We start from the raw sequence: 19527 nt of genomic DNA, 5'->3' as shown, positions 1-19527 counted from the left end.
CCAGTCCAGTCTGTTGTTCAGATGAACACCAAGGTACCTGTAGCTGTCCACAGCCTCAATGTCCATACCTTGGATGTTCAGTGGTTGCAGTGGAGAACGCTTGTGCCTGCGGAAGTCTACCACCAGTTCCTTGGTTTTACTGGCGTTGATCTGGAGGTAGTTCAGCTGGCACCAGTCCACAAAGTCTTGGGTCAGTCCTCTGTACTCCTTGTCGTCCCCATCAGTGATGAGGCCGACTATTGCAGAGTCATCAGAGAACTTCTGCAGGAAGCACTGGGTGGAATTGTGGGAGAAGTCTGCAGTGTAGATGGTGAAGAGGAACGGAGCCAGAACCGTTCCCTGTGGGGCCCCCGTACTGCAGACGACCCTGTCCGACACACAGCCCTGAGTCCTCACATACTGTGGTCGGTCGGTGAGGTAGTCCAAAATCCAGGTAGTGAGGTGATGGTCCACTTCAGAGTTCACCAGCTTGTCCTTTAGAACTGAGGGAAGAATGGTGTTGAAGGCACTGGAGAAATCAAAGAACATGATTCTCACAGTGCTTCCAGCGGTCTCCAGGTGAGCGAGGGAACGATGTAGGAGGTGAATGACGGCATCATCCGCTCCAATGCCAGGCTGGTAGGCAAACTGAAGTGGGTCCAGTGATGAGCTTATTAGGCGCCAAAGCTGAGCCAGGACCAACCGCTCCAGGGTCTTCATCAGGTGGGATGTCAGACCCACCGGCCTGTAGCTGTTGAGGTCCTTGGGGCGTGAAGTCTTTGGCACTGGTACAACACAGGAGGTTTTCCAGAGCTGTGGGACTCTTCCCAACCTCAGGCTCAGGTTGAAGAGGTGCTCCATCACCCCACACAGTTGGTCCGCGCAGGACCTGACGACCCTCGAGCTGATGCCATCTGGGCCCGCTGCCTTCTTGCCATTAATCCTCCTCAGTTCCCTCCTAACCTGGGTGGTTGAGAGAGACAGGCTGGAGCCTTGTGTTGAGTGTGTGTTGGAAGCTGTTGTTGGGGGTGGGGGGGAGTGAGCAGGGTGAATAGAGGAGGTGTGAAGTGTCAGAGGTGGAACAGCAGCAGTGGGGGTGGGTGAGTCTGCAGCCGATGTTGTAGACTGTCTCATGGTTGAATCAAATCGGTTGAAGAAATGATTCAGTTCATTTGCCCACCTCACATCCCTCCCAGGCAGAGAGTTCTGCTGTTTGTGGCCCGAGATGGTTCTGAGGCCTCTCCAGACTTCACCAACGTTGTTTTGCTGAAGCTGGTTCTCCATCTTCTGCCTGTAGCTGTCCTTCCCATTCCTTATCAGTCCCCTCAGCTCTCTCTGCACCCTTTTCAACTCCTCTTTGTCTCTGGATATGCAACTATATTCAGCTGTGCACAGCTCCTAAGGGATCAAGTTTATGACCATACGGGAGGCGCAGAATAGCGAAATATGGACAGAGGAAATTCGTGCTACTCACGTGGGCTGCTCACTTTGGCCGGTGTTTACAGGTCAAAGAATGAAACAATCCTTTGCCTCTCGAGTGGGAAATCCGGGCTACGATGTCCCACAACAGGTTTCATCACATCAGGACGCTGCGCTTGACGGCATGATGACAGGCGATGCCGATGACATGAAGACAAACTATACCAACGGCTGCCAGATGGCTGCCTTCATAGTGTGGGCGCACCACCTGCAGATGCTGTGCGTCCAGACAGAGACCTGTTTGGATGAAAAACTCGTCCCATTCAGAGGCAGGTGCAGCTTCAGGCAGTACATTCCAAAAAAGCCGGTGAAATATGGTATAAAGATTTGGGCAAAAAGGTACGTGTCATTACGTGTCAGTTACGCACGCATTTTTTTCATTCTTGCCCATTCTTGTCCAAAATATACACAGGTTTTTTTTTCTTTTCTTTTGTTTTCATTTTTTGTTAGGTTGTTGGCACCTACTCCTGCAGGAGGAGAATAAATCGGTGGCTTCCACAACCTCCTTGGCGTCTCATTTTACAGTGACTGTGTGGACTATATTGTGGACATAAATCGAGCCAGTCTGGCAGTAGAGGAAATGACATTTCTACATTCCCAACAACATAAATGTTGAAGTTTATCCTTCTAAAATAAATGTTTTTCTGGTTCAAAGTGATCTTGTATTTTTATTTACATATTTTTTTTATTTTATTTTAAAAAACAACAAGGCAATAAGCATTTAGTGGTGGAAAAACGTGAAAACATGATATTTACTGCCCCTGCAAAAAAAAAAAAAAAAATGATGGATCAAAATGAATGTTGGTGGCAATTTTTGTCCCATATAAAGGCCTAATTATAATAACAATCAAATATTACTTCAAATGTATTTTCTGGAAAATTTTTAAGTTTTTTGTTTTTTTCGGCTAAAAAACCAGTGCGCTCATGTAAAGAAACTGGGATTTAAAGGGTTAAAACCCCCGAAATATAATTAAAACTTTATATATTTCAGGCAGAAGTAGTTTTAAAAGACTGACTCATTTAAAGTGGAAAAAAATATTAATATATAACATTTTTATAGCACTTTTTTGGGCGTGGCCGTTTTTTGGCTCGAGGATCAAAGGTGGATGTGTTTTTGAGGACTTAGGGTTAAAGTATTTTATTATTTTATTATTTGTTGTTACCTATCATCCACCTGGGCTTTTGTACTTTACTTCTCAGACTTTCTTATCTGATTTAGTGCTCAGCTAAGAGAAAATAATTATTGTTGGTGAATTAAACATCAGTGCAGATACTGAAAATGACAGCATCAAGATGGCCTTTAATTGATTATTAGGCTCAATTGCCTTTGCTCAAAACAGAATAGAACTAACCCACCACTTTAATCACACTCTGGATCTTGTTCTTAAACTATGTTTAAGGATATAATTCTGCCACCTACTTCTTCTTAATTGCCATGCACCAACACAGTGCATTGCAGCAATATCTTTGTGCAATATCTCTAAAATTAGAAGCATCCTGTCTCAGATTTATGCTGAAGAACTAGGTCGTGCATTTTTTACTTGTAGGCTGAACAATTGTAATTCATTACATGCATGGAGAGTACTGACAGGGACTAGAAAGAGAGCAGATCTTGCTAATCCTGGCTTTTCTTCATTGGCTCCCCGTTAAATCCAGAATCACATTTAAAAACCTTTTCCACACATACAAAGTGTTGAATAATCAGACCCCATCTTATCTTAAAGACCTCATAGTACCATATCACCCCAAAGGAGCACTTAACTCTCAGACTGCTGGCTTACTTGGAGTTCCTTTGGGGATAAATAAAGTCTCTCTGATTCTGATTCTGTTCCTGGGATATTTAAAAGCAGAATTGCAAACAGAGCTTTTAGCTTTCAAGCCCCTCTTCTGTGAAACCATCTTGGATTTGGGAGACAAATGCCCTCTCTACTTTTAAGATTAGGCTTAAGATGTTCCTTTTTGAGGGCTAGATTAGGTCACCCTGACTCCTCCCTTAATTAATTCTACAATAGGCTTGGGCCACTGGGGGCTTTCCACGATGCACTGAGAATTCTTCATTCATCTCTTTTTACTCACTATTTGTTTATACAGTGGGGCAAAAAAGTATTTAGTCAGCCACCGATTGTGCAAGTTCCCCCACTTAAAATGATGACAGAGGTCAGTAATTTGCACCAGAGGTACACTTCAACTGTGAGAGACAGAATGTGAAAAAAAAATCCATGAATCCACATGGTAGGATTTGTAAAGAATTTATTGGTAAATCAGGGTGGAAAATAAGTATTTGGTCAATAACAAAAATACAACTCAATACTTTGTAACATAACCTTTGTTGGCAATAACAGAGGTCAAATGTTTACTATAGGTCTTTACCAGGTTTGCACACACAGTAGCTGGTATTTTGGCCCATTCCTCCATGCAGATCTTCTCGAGAGCAGTGATGTTTTGGGGCTGTCGCCGAGCAACACGGACTTTCAACTCCCGCCACAGATTTTCTATGGGGTTGAGGTCTGGAGACTGGCTAGGCCACTCCAGGACTTTCAAATGCTTCTTACGGAGCCACTCCTTTGTTGCCCGGGCGGTGTGTTTTGGATCATTGTCATGTTGGAAGACCCAGCCTCGTTTCATCTTCAAAGTTCTCACTGATGGAAGGAGGTTTTGGCTCAAAATCTCACGATACATGGCCCCATTCATTCTGTCCTTAACACGGATCAGTCGTCCTGTCCCCTTGGCAGAAAAACAGCCCCATAGCATGATGTTTCCACCCCCATGCTTCACAGTAGGTATGGTGTTCTTGGGATGCAACTCAGTATTCTTCTTCCTCCAAACACGACGAGTTGAGTTTATACCAAAAAGTTCTACTTTGGTTTCATCTGACCACATGACATTCTCCCAATCCTCTGCTGTATCATCCATGTGCTCTCTGGCAAACTTCAGACGGGCCTGGACATGCACTGGCTTCAGCAGCGGAACACGTCTGGCACTGCGGGATTTGATTCCCTGCCGTTGTAGTGTGTTACTGATGGTGACCTTTGTTACTTTGGTCCCAGCTCTCTGCAGGTCATTCACCAGGTCCCCCCGTGTGGTTCTGGGATCTTTGCTCACCGTTCTCATGATCATTTTGACCCCACGGGATGAGATCTTGCGTGGAGCCCCAGATCGAGGGAGATTATCAGTGGTCTTGTATGTCTTCCATTTTCTGATGATTGCTCCCACAGTTGATTTTTTCACACCAAGCTGCTTGCCTATTGTAGATTCACTCTTCCCAGTCTGGTGCAGATCTACAATACTTTTCCTGGTGTCCTTCGAAAGCTCTTTGGTCTTGGCCATGGCGGAGTTTGGAGTCTGACTGTTTGAGGCTGTGGACAGGTGTCTTTTATACAGATGATGAGTTCAAACAGGTGCCATTCATACAGGTAACGAGTGGGGGACAGAAAAGCTTCTTACAGAAGACGTTACAGGTCTGTGAGAGCCAGAGATTTTCCTTGTTTGAGGTGACCAAATACTTATTTTCCACCCTAATTTACGAATAAATTCTTTACAAATCCTACCATGTGAATTCATGGATTTTTTTTTCACATTCTGTCTCTCACAGTTGAAGTGTACCTCTGGTGCAAATTACTGACCTCTGTCATCATTTTAAGTGGGGGAACTTGCACAATCGGTGGCTGACTAAATACTTTTTTGCCCCACTGTACAACACTCTGCAGGTAGTTATTATTAATCATCAGGCTCTCTTACTGTCTTACTCCCCTCACCTCCAACTGGTTGCAGCAGATGACTACCCCTCCTTGAGTCTGGCTTCCTTCACACTGTTGCCAAAGTGCTTGCCCCTAGGGGGTCATCAGATTGTTGGGGTTTTCTCTGTTTTCTCTGTATAATTGCAGGGTCTTTACCTTAGAGTATAAAATGCTTTGAGGCAACACTGACACTATATAAATAGAACTCAGTTGAACAAACTGAATTGAAAAAGAGCAACCAAAAGAACAAAAAAAAGTTCCCCAAAGCAATGCTTTGAGCTATTATACTGAGAAGTATTCTGATATTTGGCAGGTGAATGAGTGTTTGTCAAAACATTCAAATATTCCAATAAGCAATGTTTCATTTGTACATAATTCGATACAGAACACGACCATCTCTCACTGTTAGAATGTTTTAGACAAATCACCAATTATGACAGTCTTCTCGTTTTGTGCATCCAATCGTTTAAGTGGTTATTGTGCTGCTTTTGGTCTTGTCACTACCACAGGTCGCAGTGGCAAAGATGCGAAACACACAACAAGTGTATGCTCTGAAGATTATGAATAAGTGGGACATGCTGAGGCGAAGAGAGGTACACAAGCACAGATAACCTCACATTCACAACACTAAGAATAGGGTTATGACAACATAATGGGGACTCAAACTTTAAATCTATAAGGTTTTTGTTATTGATAATTCAGCATTATATTTTTCTGCCTGCTGCTTTTCATTTGTCTGGCATCGAGTTCTCTTCATGCTTTACACAGACAGCATGTTACCAAGAAGAGAGGGAAGTTTTGTTAAGGGGTGACAGACGCTGGATCACAGAGTTGCACTATGCCTTTCAAGATGATAACTACCTGGTATGTTTATACATGGTCAATCAGATAAATATGTTTTACAAATGTGTTGTCTACATTTTAGCATTTTATATTTAACTTGAATCCGATTACTAATTTTCACAACCTTCCAATCCCTTCTCACTCAGTACCTGGTGATGGATTATTATGTAGGTGGAGACCTGCTGACTCTCCTCAGTAAATTTGAGGATCGGATCCCTGAGGACATGGCTCAGTTCTACTTGGCAGAGATGGTTATGGCCATTGACTCAGTCCATAGACTGGGTTATGTGCACAGGTAGACTGCTTATTGATTTTTTACTTTTTTTTTCTTATTTAGGGCTACAGTCATACACAGCAAATCCAGCATGTCCAAATTAACACTGTCGGATTTGATTTCAACACTATTAAAGTGTCTATATGGGTCCACACCAGAGAGTGTTAATTTAACTCTTTTTGGAGAGTTGGTACGTTAACTCTGATTTAGTGTTAAACACCAAATCTGTCTGGAGTTGATAATTTAACACTTGGTGTTAAGAGTTTATATATTAACTCTCAAAGAGTATTTTAGTTTAACTACGTAAGAGTTATCTTCTAATTCATTCTAAAAAGCGGGAATTTTACTGTTCTGAACTTCTAGAAATTTCTTTTGGAAATAAACATTTACTAAAAAGATGCAATGGTTTTTGAAAAACATTTATTCTGAACTGTGCACCACAATTTCAAAACATTTTCTGAAAGATGTAACAGTGTACATGTTCTCACTTTCATTAGAATTTTGTTTATCAAAAGGTCTGACATGGTAAATGCAAATAACAGCATTCTCATCACTTATTTCTTCAATACAATATGCATGTCCTTCATTCATCCCTTTGTGGAACTTCAACGCACTTCTGCTCTCCCCCATATTCCATCTTCACAAGCATATCCTGTGCGGAGATCGAATAAAAATTAGTTGACACTAATTAATGGCACAAATAATCCAGTAAACAATTGCAGCACAGTAAAAAAAAAAAAAAGGAATCCTCTTTGAGCCATTACTTGCGTAAAGTATTTTCCCAAAAGACAAGGACACAGGCAACAGGTAATACTGAACTAAATGTAAAACCTCAACCTTTTTAATTTTTACCTAAACCGTGTGCACAAAACTCTGGAGGGATCTATGCTAACGTAGAACCCAGTCAGGACGTCAGCTACTGCTGTTTGCTCGTTTTTTTTTTATGGGCGATCGTTTTCAGGCTTCAAGTAGCACCATTATACCAACATTTCACATTCTAGACATTGTTTTAGGTGTATTTGACCAAACGTTTGACTGAAAATTCACATGCAAGCTTTTTTCAAGGCTGTGGTATTTGCCCGCAAACAATACCTTTCAGCTAGCTAAAACAGAATATTATGCTATCAGCGAGCAACATGGCTAATGCCTTTCACACAGCTTTGTCTCAACTCCAAAGAGCCACAGAAGTAAAAGCTCATAATAATAATTGAAACAATCTTTGAAAAATGACTTACCAAGCATGGCAAACAACTCAAATATGTAGAGCAAAATGTTCTGAAACGGCTTCACTTCAGCTTCGATTGGAGCCGTGCTGGGGGCGGAGTCTGTGAATTTACTCTATTGGTGTCATAGCCCCTGTAGGAGTTCAGAGTTAAGAGGTCAAGAGTTAATGTTTCCATTGTAACACCTCCAGATTTGACAGAGAAACACTAATTTTTAACACTTGATTTTAACTACTATCATTTTACACCTCAGAGTTACATTAAAAGAATGTGACTCTGCTTAGAGTAAAATTAACTCTACTTTTGCAAGAAGACTATTAACACCAAAACATTTAACACTTTTGAATTTGCTGTGTACCGAGTTTGCAGAGAAACATTATCTAAAATATATGTATCAGAGATATGAGGTTCAAATATTAATATTAGCTCTTTCCTAAAACTGACTAACATAAACAAACTATAATCATTTGATCATAATGACTTTTTTTGTTAATGAAATCTGACATTTAGAGGTTAAATAGCCCTATTTACCTGTTTTCTTACACAGAGACATCAAACCTGACAACATCCTGTTGACAGCTGATGGGCATATTAGACTGGGAGACTTTGGTTCCTGTCTGAGGCTACTTGATGATGGGATGGTGAGAGTTCATTGTGTGCAAGTAACAACGGACAGACAGACAGACATTAGTTTTCACAAAAAAAGATGTGCATAAAAAGCAACACTGTCTCCTAAAAGTAGTGCTCTCATACATTCTCAGTTACATTCTTAAACTAACTCATAGCAACAGTCTAGTTTTACAGTAAAGATTACAATATGTCACGCAATACCTGGAGAGAGGAAGGTCTGCACATCCCTTGACCCGGACAGGGCTGGACTGGGACAAAAAAATCGGCCCGGGCATTTTGACTAGAGACCAGCCCACCAGGTATTATAGGAAAAGCCATGAAGCCTTTGAATGAACACAAATGGTGTTGTGACAGTGATGCACACTGTCTTGTTGGTATATATGTATGTTTTCTATACATTTTACATTATGACCACTCTGGCTGTAAGAGTCAGATAATTATTTATTAAAAGCTAGACATTTTAAATGAGAATAAGAAAGAAAAGTATTTCTTTGTGCCCCCCAATCCCTGTTAATGCCCTACCTGCCCCCCCTGTAAAAACTTTGCTAGACCCAGCAAACATCAGCTGATACTAGAAAGTAATATTAAATCAATTCTAACAACAGCTCATCGAGCTTAAATCTGCTGCTGTTGTTTAGCGCGACATCCGCTGGTTTTCTCTTTCTGGTGCAAAGTGGGCGATAAACAAACAAGAGAGAAAAGCCAATCAGCTGATCATTGATCAGTTTCACGATTGAAGTAGCAACAGGAGAGGGAGGGAGAGAGAATGAGAGAAGAAGAGGCAACTGCGCAGCGTAAAGACACTTAATAACTCCAGCTTTGAGTCTTTTTTTCATTCTAGCTGAAGTACGGGACAAATTGTGTTCCTTTTCAACTCAATACCATTTTCTTCTGTTTGTCTGTGACAAGACTGCTTTCAGAGGGAGGGCGCATCTGACCTCCTCGGCTGTAATTAAAAAAACAAAAACAAACAAACAACAACAACAACAAAAACTCAGTTTACTTGTCATGGAGCTTCCTTATTTGTTCATTTTTAAGACAGGACTAAAAACACACAGTGATGATTTTGCTACATTCTAGTATTTCCTTGAAGCAGGTCATGGCTTTTAGTTATTTCTATTTTTTTTTTTTAAATCTCTTCTTTTCTTTGCAGGTGCACTCGTCTTTAGCAGTCGGGACCCCAGACTATTTGTCTCCAGAGATCTTAAGAGCAGTTGAGGGAGGTGGAGGTTATGGTCCTGAGTGTGACTGGTGGGCTCTGGGCATTTGTGCTTATGAGATGTTGCTGGGGACCACACCTTTCTATGCAGAGTCCATCTCTGAAACATATGCCAAGATCATTCACTTTCAGGTACATACAAGTAGCTTTAATGTCATATAAATGCCAAAATGAAAATTTGGAGTATAATAAAATTTCTGCACACATTTTAATAGCGATGGCAGATTTCCATTCACTTCTGTTGCAAGTATTTTTAATGATCCGTCTGTGTGCTGGTAAAACAAACAAAATAACAAAATGCAATTTTGGCACATAATTCAACAATTATAATGGACCAAATGGGCCTTTATCACTTTATCCAGACCAAAAAGGTTTTTAAAGAAGACAGTATCTGAGTGTAATTCTCCGGACTGAAACAAAAATTGTAACTAAATATTTCCAAATGTTTAAATCTGTTTTTATTCATTTGTTTATACAACCTAGTGTGTATAGCATAATGGCACCAGTTTAATATCTATGATGCAGTGTAAACAGAAATAAGCACTGCTAGTCTGGATTGTCTGTTTGTTTCAGTTTTGTTTTTCATAAGTCAGTGGAGAAACTTAAAGTACATTTTTTTCAAGGGTTATAGTACCATGATGTATAGGTGGTTTAAAAACCTTTGGTTGACTTATCAAGTTCATAATAACCCTCATGTGATTTCTGATAAAGGAATGAGGTCATAGTTGTTCTAAGCTTCATAAACACAATTATTATTTTGTTTCATGTTAAATGTATATTAACTGGCCATTACATAATAGTTTCTATTCAAACTGACCACCTTAGTCTATTCATGCAATGCGTTTTCTGCCAAGCAAAGGCAATTTGAAGTTCAATTCAATTCAATTCAATTTTATTTATATAGCGCTTCATAGATACAGAGAAAAACCCAACAATCATATGACCCCCTATGAGCAAGCACTTTGGCGACAGTGGGAAGGAAAAACTCCCTTTTAACAGGAAGAAACCTCCGGCAGAACCAGGCTCAGGGAGGGGCGGCCATCTGCTGCGACCGGTTGGGGGTGAGAGAAGGAAGACAGGATAAAAGACATGCTGTGGAAGAGAGACAGAGATTAATAACAGAAATGATTCAATGCAGAGAGGTCTATTAACACATAGTGAGTGAGAAAGGTGACTGGAAAGGAAAAACTCAATGCATCATGGGAATCCCCGGCAGCCTACGTCTATTGCAGCATAACTAAGGGAGGATTCAGGGTCACCTGGTCCAGCCCTAACTATATGCTTGTTTACTGACACTTTGACAGAGGGACTGGATAAGTGTGGAATTGAGCACAATTGGGCTTTAAATTAAATCTAAAACACAATCTACAAAAGTTAAATGAATATGGATACTTTCTGAAGTAACTGTATATAAATATAATAACAAGTGTATAGCTATAGGTTCTGTATACTTTTATATTTGTGTAAAAGTTTGTCATAAGATGGAAGACGAGAAGTGAGGACCCAAATGCAGACCTGGGGAGGCAAACTGGGTTTAACTTATGGCAAGCAGTTTATTGAATAGCTGCTGAAATCCAAAAAGTCCAAGAGAAGAAACGTCCCCTCTTGGAAACGCCAGCAATAGTCCTCTGGCGTGACGCCCAAGCGGTCCACTACTGCCCAGTGGACATCCACTAACCTGCTCCTGGCTGCTGTGGGCAGGCTAAGATCCTCTGCCTGGGCTCCCCTGACACCACACCCTGAACCCAGTGCAGCTGAGCCACAAATAGGGATGGGTACCGGTGTCCGGTGCCATGATGGCACCGGTTCTGACATAAACGGTAGTAACCAGACCGAAAAGCAGCGCACATTTCGGTGCTTTTTTTCGGTGCTTTTTTTTCCTGAGCTGTGATACACTTTAGATTCTAGCCAATCATTTTACGTTTCCGAGGATAGTAGGCGGGGCCAGGTACGTACGTTCTGTTAGAGCAGAGCTACAGATTAAAAATGTCCAAGGCAAAGCGGTCAAAAGTCTGGCGTACTTCACAGCAAAATATGCAAACTCAGCAGCAACAAGTGCTTTAAGCTGATACTGTGATACTGTCAAAGGAGGTAACACCTCAAATCCGATGAAACACCTGGCGACGCATAGCGGTTTTTTTAAAAGCCCAGAAATGCGCCGTATTTGATAGCTTGCTGCGAGACCTCACACCGAGCACATCTACTGCGGGTGGGTTGCCTGTTATGCAACATCCCCCAAAAACACGAAGAGGAGAGTCCTGGCCCCTAGCCCTGCCAGTGTAGCAGAAATGATGACGGATGATGGTGGCAGCAGCAGCCGTTCTTCTCTGCGTGAGTAGCTAATTTACGTTGAGTAGGCTAACCACGTTATTACATTAATGCATGTAAGGTGAACTAGCAAACATCATCATAGCTACATGCGGCTGTCCTCTTGTTTGATGGCAGATACTCCCTTCACCCTGGCCAAAAAGGCTAAAATGACCAAAAAAAAAGTGGAAAACAGTTAAACATGAGAGGTTTAGGACAAAGTTTGTGTTTTTTCCATTGTTTAAGCACTGCTTCCAGCCAAGAGTGATACCATATATGCCCCATAGCTGCAGAAAAGGCTAACATTGTTATAGTTTTACAAAAAACAGCTGAACATGAGAGGTTTTTGGACCAATTTTGTGTTCTCCATTCTTTAAGCACCGGTTTGAGCACCGTTTGAGCACCGGCACCGTTTCAAAAGTACAGATTTGGCACCGGTATCGGATAAAACCTAAACGATACCCATCCCTAGCCACAAACCACACTCTGCCACATAAACAAACCAAGAATTTATGGAATGCTCAGAAAAACAAGGCCAGGATCATAATTTTTAACAGCATAGTTTTTAACAGCATCAAAGCACTCAAAATAATGTTGCTAGAAAAAACAACAAAGTTAACAACTTTCTTCAATTGTTACCTTTTTTGATAACCCTTAGGAGTATTTTGAGTTTCCTTCTTCTGGCCCTGAGATTTCAAAGGAGGCTCGTTCCTTCATCAATGAACTGATCTGTGACAGGGAAGTCCGTCTTGGAAGGAAAGGCTCCAGTGAATTTAGGAATCATCAGTTTTTCAGTGGACTGGACTGGAGTTCCCTGCATAAAGTCCCTGCACCTTTCCTACCTGAAGTCTCTAATCCAACTGACACATCAAACTTTGACATCCTCGACGACTGTCTTAGTGAAATGGTAACTTAAAAGAATTTTCATTTAGTATTTGTGTGTGCCATACACTGGCATAAGTCTCATATAAACATATTTGGTTAACTTTCATAGCCAGCATATAACATTAATAAATAAACCAACCTAATCCTATAAAGCTGCCAGTGTGGTCAACATGGGAAATGTGTGTAGCTTCTGAAAAAATAAGAGCAGTTGGTGGTTGTTTGCATGAAAAATTTGAAATCTGTTATGTTTTGCAGGAGACACTATCTGATGTAATGGACAGAGCTCCAACAGGAGTACACTTGGCTTTTGTTGGATACTCTTACACTGCTACCAGGTGAACTCAAGTTTAACTTATGTAGTTCAGCTAACTTACCATAACTACCTTTCACATCAAACTTCTTCCACTTATCTGGGGCTGGGTCGCAGGGGCAGCAGCCTAAGCAGAGAAGCCCAGACCTCCCTCTCCCCAACCACCTCCTCTACGGAAAAACCAAGGAGTTCCCAGGCCAGTCGAGAGATGTAATCTCTCCAGTGTGTCCTGGGTCTGCCCCCGGCCTCCTCCCAGAAGACCTCACCAAGGAGGCAGTTTAATCAAATGCCCAAACCACCTGAACTGGCTCCTTTCCATGTGAAGTTGTAGCTCCTCTATTCTGAGCCCCTCCCAGTTGGCTGAACTCCTCGCCCTATCTCTAAAGGAGAGCGTTTAAGCGAAGCTCTCTATTTACCAGTTGATTTATGTCCTTACCCTTATCCCCTCAGGCTTCCTAAGTTCTAAAGCCAAAGGTTTGAATGAGCTATTAAAACCACAGTAGGGGTCTGTCCCCTTTGGATGTGGTGGTTGACCCACTATTAATCGTGTTAATCAAGGTGTGAAAAACAACGCAGAGCTAATGCACCAGGTGTTTCTGGGAAAAAAGCAACAACAACAACAACAAAAAACAAAAACAAGAAAAAGAAACCGTGAGACTGTGTCCAATCCTAACATGTGACCTGTTGAGGTCACCTGTAGCAAGGTGTGAGTGGGGATTAAAAGACTTCATTATAGGCAGTTGACAGCTGGTGTCATAAGCCACCAACAATTGTTGAACTAAGCCACCACCTTAGTTCAACAATTGTTGAAGTATTTTACTCTTTAGGTGTCATTCACAAATACATCATACCTACCAGTGGCTGTAGCTCAGGTAGTAGAGTGGGTCACCTACCTCTTAGGTACTATCCTTAAGAGGTAGCAAAGTGGTTTACTTTACACTTCCTCCATGTAAAGTTTGGCTACAATGGGTGAGACTGGGGAACCCATGGCACATGGCATTGGTTCTGTTGCGAAAGGAACTGTCTTGCTGTTGTTGTTTTTTGACAGTCTCCACTGCCTTGGATGTAAGTATACAAGTGAAAAGTGAGACCATATCACAGGACACTATGTTTTCTTTTAAAGTCAGTGTAAGTTTGCAGACCTTGTTGGTGAAGACCGTGAAGTTTTTGGTGTGATAGGGTGTGTTCCCCATAAGCAGAACTAAGATGGTGGCAAGTCTGGCAGGATTCTAGGTGGGTGAGTTTATATTGCCAAGTTTGGCTCTGAAAGGGCGCCTTCTTTGGGGATCTTCAGAAGTCCCTAGGTCCCTATATACAGGGTGTAGTATCCCCATGGTAAAGTTGTTGTAGGGAATAAATTACTTTTCTTATAATATACTTCTTTATTTTGTCTATATTTTATAGTCAGACAGGTGCTGTTGACCGCAGTCAAGATATCATGATGCAGATAAACCACACCCAGCTTAGGGAATGTGAGAATCTGTATGGACTCGAAAAACTGGTAAGTCGATCTCACTCTAGAAACTGCATACACCTCAGAGCTTCCATTTAAAGACACCTATGATCATGTAATTATCATAGTGGACTTTCCTTTTTATCCCACTGATGATCTGCATGTGCTTTAAATTCAGAGTCAGCTATGGAAAGTTACAGACAATCTACCAGACAATCTGCCTCCACTGTTTGAGCTTCCACTTACTTTAGACCAAGATGCTGCTGCATCCACCCACACCACCACAGTGGAGGAGGCGATATCAGGACTTGATGAAGACTTGCAGAGGTATCAGCTAATATAATCTCATCTGCAGTCCATCTACATAATCTGAATATAATTCCTATCTCTTCTCAATTTACAGTAGGCTTTATTTATTACACTTCATTGGATGTTAAATCTTAAGTTTTTTCAGAAAAATTTAATATGGAAATGGTTTGGTCCTTGAAGGAAATATTTCAATATGAAAAAGCTGCAGTGTATTTTGCATTTCCTTTTTGAGGTCAAAAGGCCATTAACATCATGGACATCTGGCTAATTGTTATCAATGCATGTTAATTTATGTGCTGAGATATTACATACGGATAATGGTGACTATGAAATGTGGTAACAAAATCAATCCAGCACTATTTACCACCACTGGACTTCTGAAATCTGTTCTGAAATACATATTGACTGTGACATTTAACACCTGACCACTTGTATTAGAGTATTAGTATTAGACATTTATTCCTTCATTAGGCCATAAATAACTTCCATGAACTGTAAAGCAGATCAAGTAGGTTTACTTGAACTCTAAGTTGATCAGCCCTGGGATTGGCAAGTTTTCCAGTTCCAGAAGACTTGATCAGGAAAGAATCATGCAGGTTGAAACGAGAATCTCAGCAATTGAAGATAATGTAAATAAGCTCCCAACTAAGGTAAAGAAAAAAAAACAACCAAAAAACAAAACTGGATACAAGATAACAAAAAGACATTCAGAAGAAAAAAAATTGTAGTGCGCTATATTGCGAAATTCTTATTGTTTTCTCAGTTATACTGTTAATGATAAAGCAAGCAAGTAAGTAAAATTTTATTTGTATATCACCTTTCAAGACAAAGATCACAAAATGCTTCACAAGAAAATACCATACATTAAAAAAAAAACTATTAAATGCAAGTATAAAAAGATTAGTTTTGAGTTATTTTTTGAAAGAGACAACTTAGTCCAAAGATCTGAAGCTCAGGGGAAGAGAGGTCACTGTGTCTATAGTTTCAGCCTCGTATGGTGTTTGCTGTTTGTCATTGACAAACTCCAGTGCGAGCTGGAGGCCACCACCTGATGAACCCAACAGAACCACCTTTTATCTATAAAAACTAGGCTCAGAATTGGTGACAAAGGGCAGCCCTGGCAGAGTCCAACACCCACAGGGAATGAGCCTGACTTACTGCCTGCAATACAAACCAAGCTCTCGCTACAGGGACTGAATAACAACTGGCCACACACCCAATACCCGCAAAGCACTCCCCGCAGGATATTCAAAGGGATTGGTATAATGTCCACAAAACACATGTAGGGGCGACCATGACGCCGGGGGTTGAGAAGCGCATCTGTAACCGGAAGGTTGCCGGTTCAATCCCTGGGCTCTCTGTCCTGGTCATTGTGTCCTTGGGCAAGACACTTTACCCTACTGCCTACTGGTGTTGGCCAGAGGGGCCGATGGCGCGATATGGCAGCCTCGCTTCTGTCAGTCTGCCCCAGGGCAGCTGTGGCTACAACCGTAGCTGCCTCCAGTGTGTGAATGCGAGAGTGAATGAATAGTGGCATTGTAAAGCGCTTTAGGTGCCTTGAAAAGCGCTATATAAATCCAATCCATTATGTAGACTGGTTGGCCAAACTCCCATGAATAACCTCGAGAGTATAAAGTGCTGGTCCAGTATTCCACAGCGAGTATGAAAATTGCATTGTTCCTCCTCAATTTGGGGTTTGACTAATGGAGAGACTCTTCTTTCCAGTATCCTGGCATAGACTTTCCCAAGGAGGTTGAGCAGTGTGATCCTGTATAGTTGGAGCACACCTTCCTGTCCCTCTCCTAAAACAGGGGAACCACTCCAGTCTGCCAGTCCAGAGGCACTGTCCCAGACCTCCATGCAATGTTGTGGAGATGTGTCAGACAGTCCTACAACATGAAAAGTTTCCAGGAGCCTTTCTGTTACTGTGCAGTTGCTTAACCACATAGTGACCTAAACCCCAGTGATGGGCAAGTTGTCCCCCTTCTCCCCAGACTCTGCTTCCATAGGTTCTCAGTTAGCAAGGTCATGGTTTTCTAAGGAGCTTGGAAAGAAAGCAACTAGACTTGTTTAATTTTTTTGAAGACATTTCACCTCTCATCCGAGAAGCTTCTTCAGTTCTAAAATCAAATGGTGGAGCATCCCAGGTATTTAATCCCCAGTCGGTGTTATCCTTTAAGAGGGTCATATTAATCATGTGACTCATCACATGAGCCAAGGTGTGATAAAAGCCGTGGGTCATTGTCAGCAGAGGCTTTGGGTGAAACCATTGTGAGAGCTTGCCTCACCCTAATATGTACCCATTGAGGTCACCTGACGCAAGATGTAAGTGGGGATTGACGCGCCAGGGAAGGGATCTCAAAACTGAATTGTAGGTAGCATTGTCAAGTACAGACAGGTTTTAAAGGTTCGTTAAATAGTATGAGGTATTTTTTTTACAATGCTAAAATTTAGGGTTTTGACTGCAGATCAACTTTGAAACCCTAACTATGACGTAACTGCAACATATTAAAATTCATTTTTAGAATAAGACACTGAACAGAGTTTACTTTATCCTACAGACCATTTCATGAAGCAGAGATGCGATATTGTGAGCTGGAGAAAGAAATGGATAGATTAAGGGAAGAAATGCAGGAATGGAGAATCCCCAAGAAGACAGGCAAGTGAGCAACCTTCACCACACCATCATCTTCATGTCATCAACATCAGTCCGTACAGTCTACCTCTGTTTAAGTACAGTCAATATCATTCTGACATGGTGAAGATCTTTGTCGACTTTTATCAGTCAACCAATATTTATGTGACCATTTATGAAAGCAGGGAAATAGACAGAAGTCTAGTCCACGTTAAGATAAAGATGTATTTTAAATTTAGTCCAGTTAATCCAGGTATTTTAGTAAGACACGTGGAAATCTATACAGTATCTCACAAAAGTGAGTACACCCCTCACATTTTTGTAAATATTTTGTTATATGTTCTCATGGGACAACATTAAAGATATGACACTTTGATACAATTTAAAGTAGTCAGTGTACAGCTTGTATAACAGTGTAAATTTGCTGTCCCCTCTAAATAACATAACAGAGAGCCATTAATATCTAAACCACTGGCAACAAAAGTGAGTACACCCCTAAGTGAAAATGTCTAAACTGTGCCCAAAGTGTCTATATCTTGTGTGGCCACCATTATTTTCCAACACTGCCTTAACCCTGTGGCCATGGAGCTCACCAGAGCTTCATAGGGTGCCACTCCTCTTCCACTCCTCCATGATGACATCATGGAGCTGGTGGATGTTAGAGACCTTTTGCTCCTTCACCTTCCATTTGAGGATCACCCACAGATGCTCAATGGGGTTTAAGTCTGGAGACATGCTTGCCCAGTCACGTACCTTTACCCTGAGTTTATTTATCAAGGCACTGGTCTTTCTGGAGGTGTGTTTGGATTGTTATCATGTTGGAATACTGTCCTGTGGCCCGGTGTCTGAAGGGAGGGGTTCATGCTCTGCTTCAGTATGTCACAGTACATGGTGGCATGTACTGTGTATTAATGGCATGGTTACCTCCATTAATTGTAGCTCCCCAGTGCCAGCAGCACTCATGCAGCCCCAAACAATGACATCCCACCACCACGCTCGACTGTAGACAAGACACACTTGTCTTTGTACTCCTCACCTGGTTGCTGCCACACATCCTTGACACCATCTGAGATAAGTTTATCTTGGTCTCATCAGACCACAGGTGATCCATGTCCTTAGTCTGCTTGTCTTCAGAAAACTGTTTGTGGGCTTTCTTGTGCATTATCCTTAGAAGAGGCGTCCTCCTGGGATGACAGGCATGTGATGTGCGGCGTATGGTCTGAGCACTGAAAGGCTGACCCTCCACGCCTTCAACCTCTGCAGCAATGCTGGCAGCAATCATACATCTATTTTTAAAAGATAACCTCTGGATATAAGGCTGAGCATGTGCACTCAGTTTCTTTGGCCGACCATGGCGAGGTTTGTTCTGAGTGGAACCTCTCCTGTTTAACTGCTGTATGGTCTTGGCCACCGTGCTCCAGTTCAGTTTCAGGGTGTTGGTAATCTTCTTATAGCCTAGGCCATCTTTGTATAGAGTATCAGTCCTTTTTTCAGATCCTCAGAGAATTCTTTGCCATGATGTGCCATGTTAAACTTCCAGTATGACCAGTATGAGAGAGTGTGAGAGCAACAACACCAAATTCAACACACCTGTTCATCATTCAAACCTGAGACCTTGTAAAACTAACGAGTCACATGACACCAGGAAGGAAAAATGGCTAATTGGGCACAATTTGGACATTTTCACTTAAGGGTGTACTCACTTTTGTTGCCAGCGGTTTAGACATTAATGGTGCGCTGAGTTATTTAGGGGGACAGCAAATTTACACTGTTATAGAATCTGCACACTGAGTACTTTACATTGTATCAAAGTGCCAAATCTTCAATGTTGTCCCATGAAAAGACATAACAAAATATTTACAAAAATGTACTTACTTTTGTGAGATACTGTATAACTCACTGTATTGTCCTGAAAAACATATGTGGGCTTGAATGAGTTCCAGACGACACTGATCCACTATGAATAAACAAAGTGCTGTACAATCCCGGCCATGTCTGTTTATATTGGAGGCCTCAGTCAGAACATGGTGATAAAAAGCCATTCTAAAGATACCGCTCGTATGCAGAAAATTGGATCTTAATACAGTGTCATGAGGTTTTTAAAGATCAGTGATACTGCTGGACTGATGGATAAATGTGGTGCAAAAGCATGTGCACATAAAGCAGGGGTGTCAAACTCCAGGCCTCAAGGGCTGGTGTCCTGCAGGCTTTATATCTCACCCTGGGTCAACACACCTGAATCAC

At 41.6% G+C, this 19527-nt stretch overlaps 1 protein-coding gene and 1 long non-coding RNA gene across 2 annotated transcripts in view; one reads left to right on the top strand and one right to left on the bottom strand.

Moving 5' to 3' along the window:
* The window catches only part of dmpk (DM1 protein kinase), a gene marked incomplete at its 5' end in the record, with an annotated part of 82628 nt that overhangs the window by 55887 nt on the left and 7214 nt on the right, over positions 1 to 19527 (top strand). Inside the window, 10 exons of the mRNA XM_080867631.1 lie at positions 5705 to 5788; positions 5943 to 6059; positions 6185 to 6333; positions 8083 to 8176; positions 9319 to 9516; positions 12350 to 12598; positions 12832 to 12911; positions 14291 to 14387; positions 14518 to 14666; positions 17210 to 17307. Coding sequence (XP_080723757.1) covers positions 5705 to 5788; positions 5943 to 6059; positions 6185 to 6333; positions 8083 to 8176; positions 9319 to 9516; positions 12350 to 12598; positions 12832 to 12911; positions 14291 to 14387; positions 14518 to 14666; positions 17210 to 17307 — 1315 coding nt within the window. The remainder of the gene's footprint in view (positions 1 to 5704; positions 5789 to 5942; positions 6060 to 6184; positions 6334 to 8082; positions 8177 to 9318; positions 9517 to 12349; positions 12599 to 12831; positions 12912 to 14290; positions 14388 to 14517; positions 14667 to 17209; positions 17308 to 19527) is intronic.
* On the bottom strand, positions 6716 to 7659 carry LOC308386918. The gene is made up of 2 exons (XR_013969872.1): positions 7548 to 7659; positions 6716 to 6964 (listed from the first exon to the last, which is right to left on the bottom strand). It is a non-coding gene; the product is annotated as an uncharacterized lncRNA (long non-coding RNA).

Source organism: Rhamphochromis sp. 'chilingali' (assembly GCF_963969265.1).
Source record: "Rhamphochromis sp. 'chilingali' genome assembly, chromosome: 19".
NCBI lineage: Eukaryota > Metazoa > Chordata > Actinopteri > Cichliformes > Cichlidae > Rhamphochromis > Rhamphochromis sp. 'chilingali'.
Note: the sequence above shows the minus strand (reverse complement) of the source record. Positions and strands in the feature narration are given on the sequence as shown.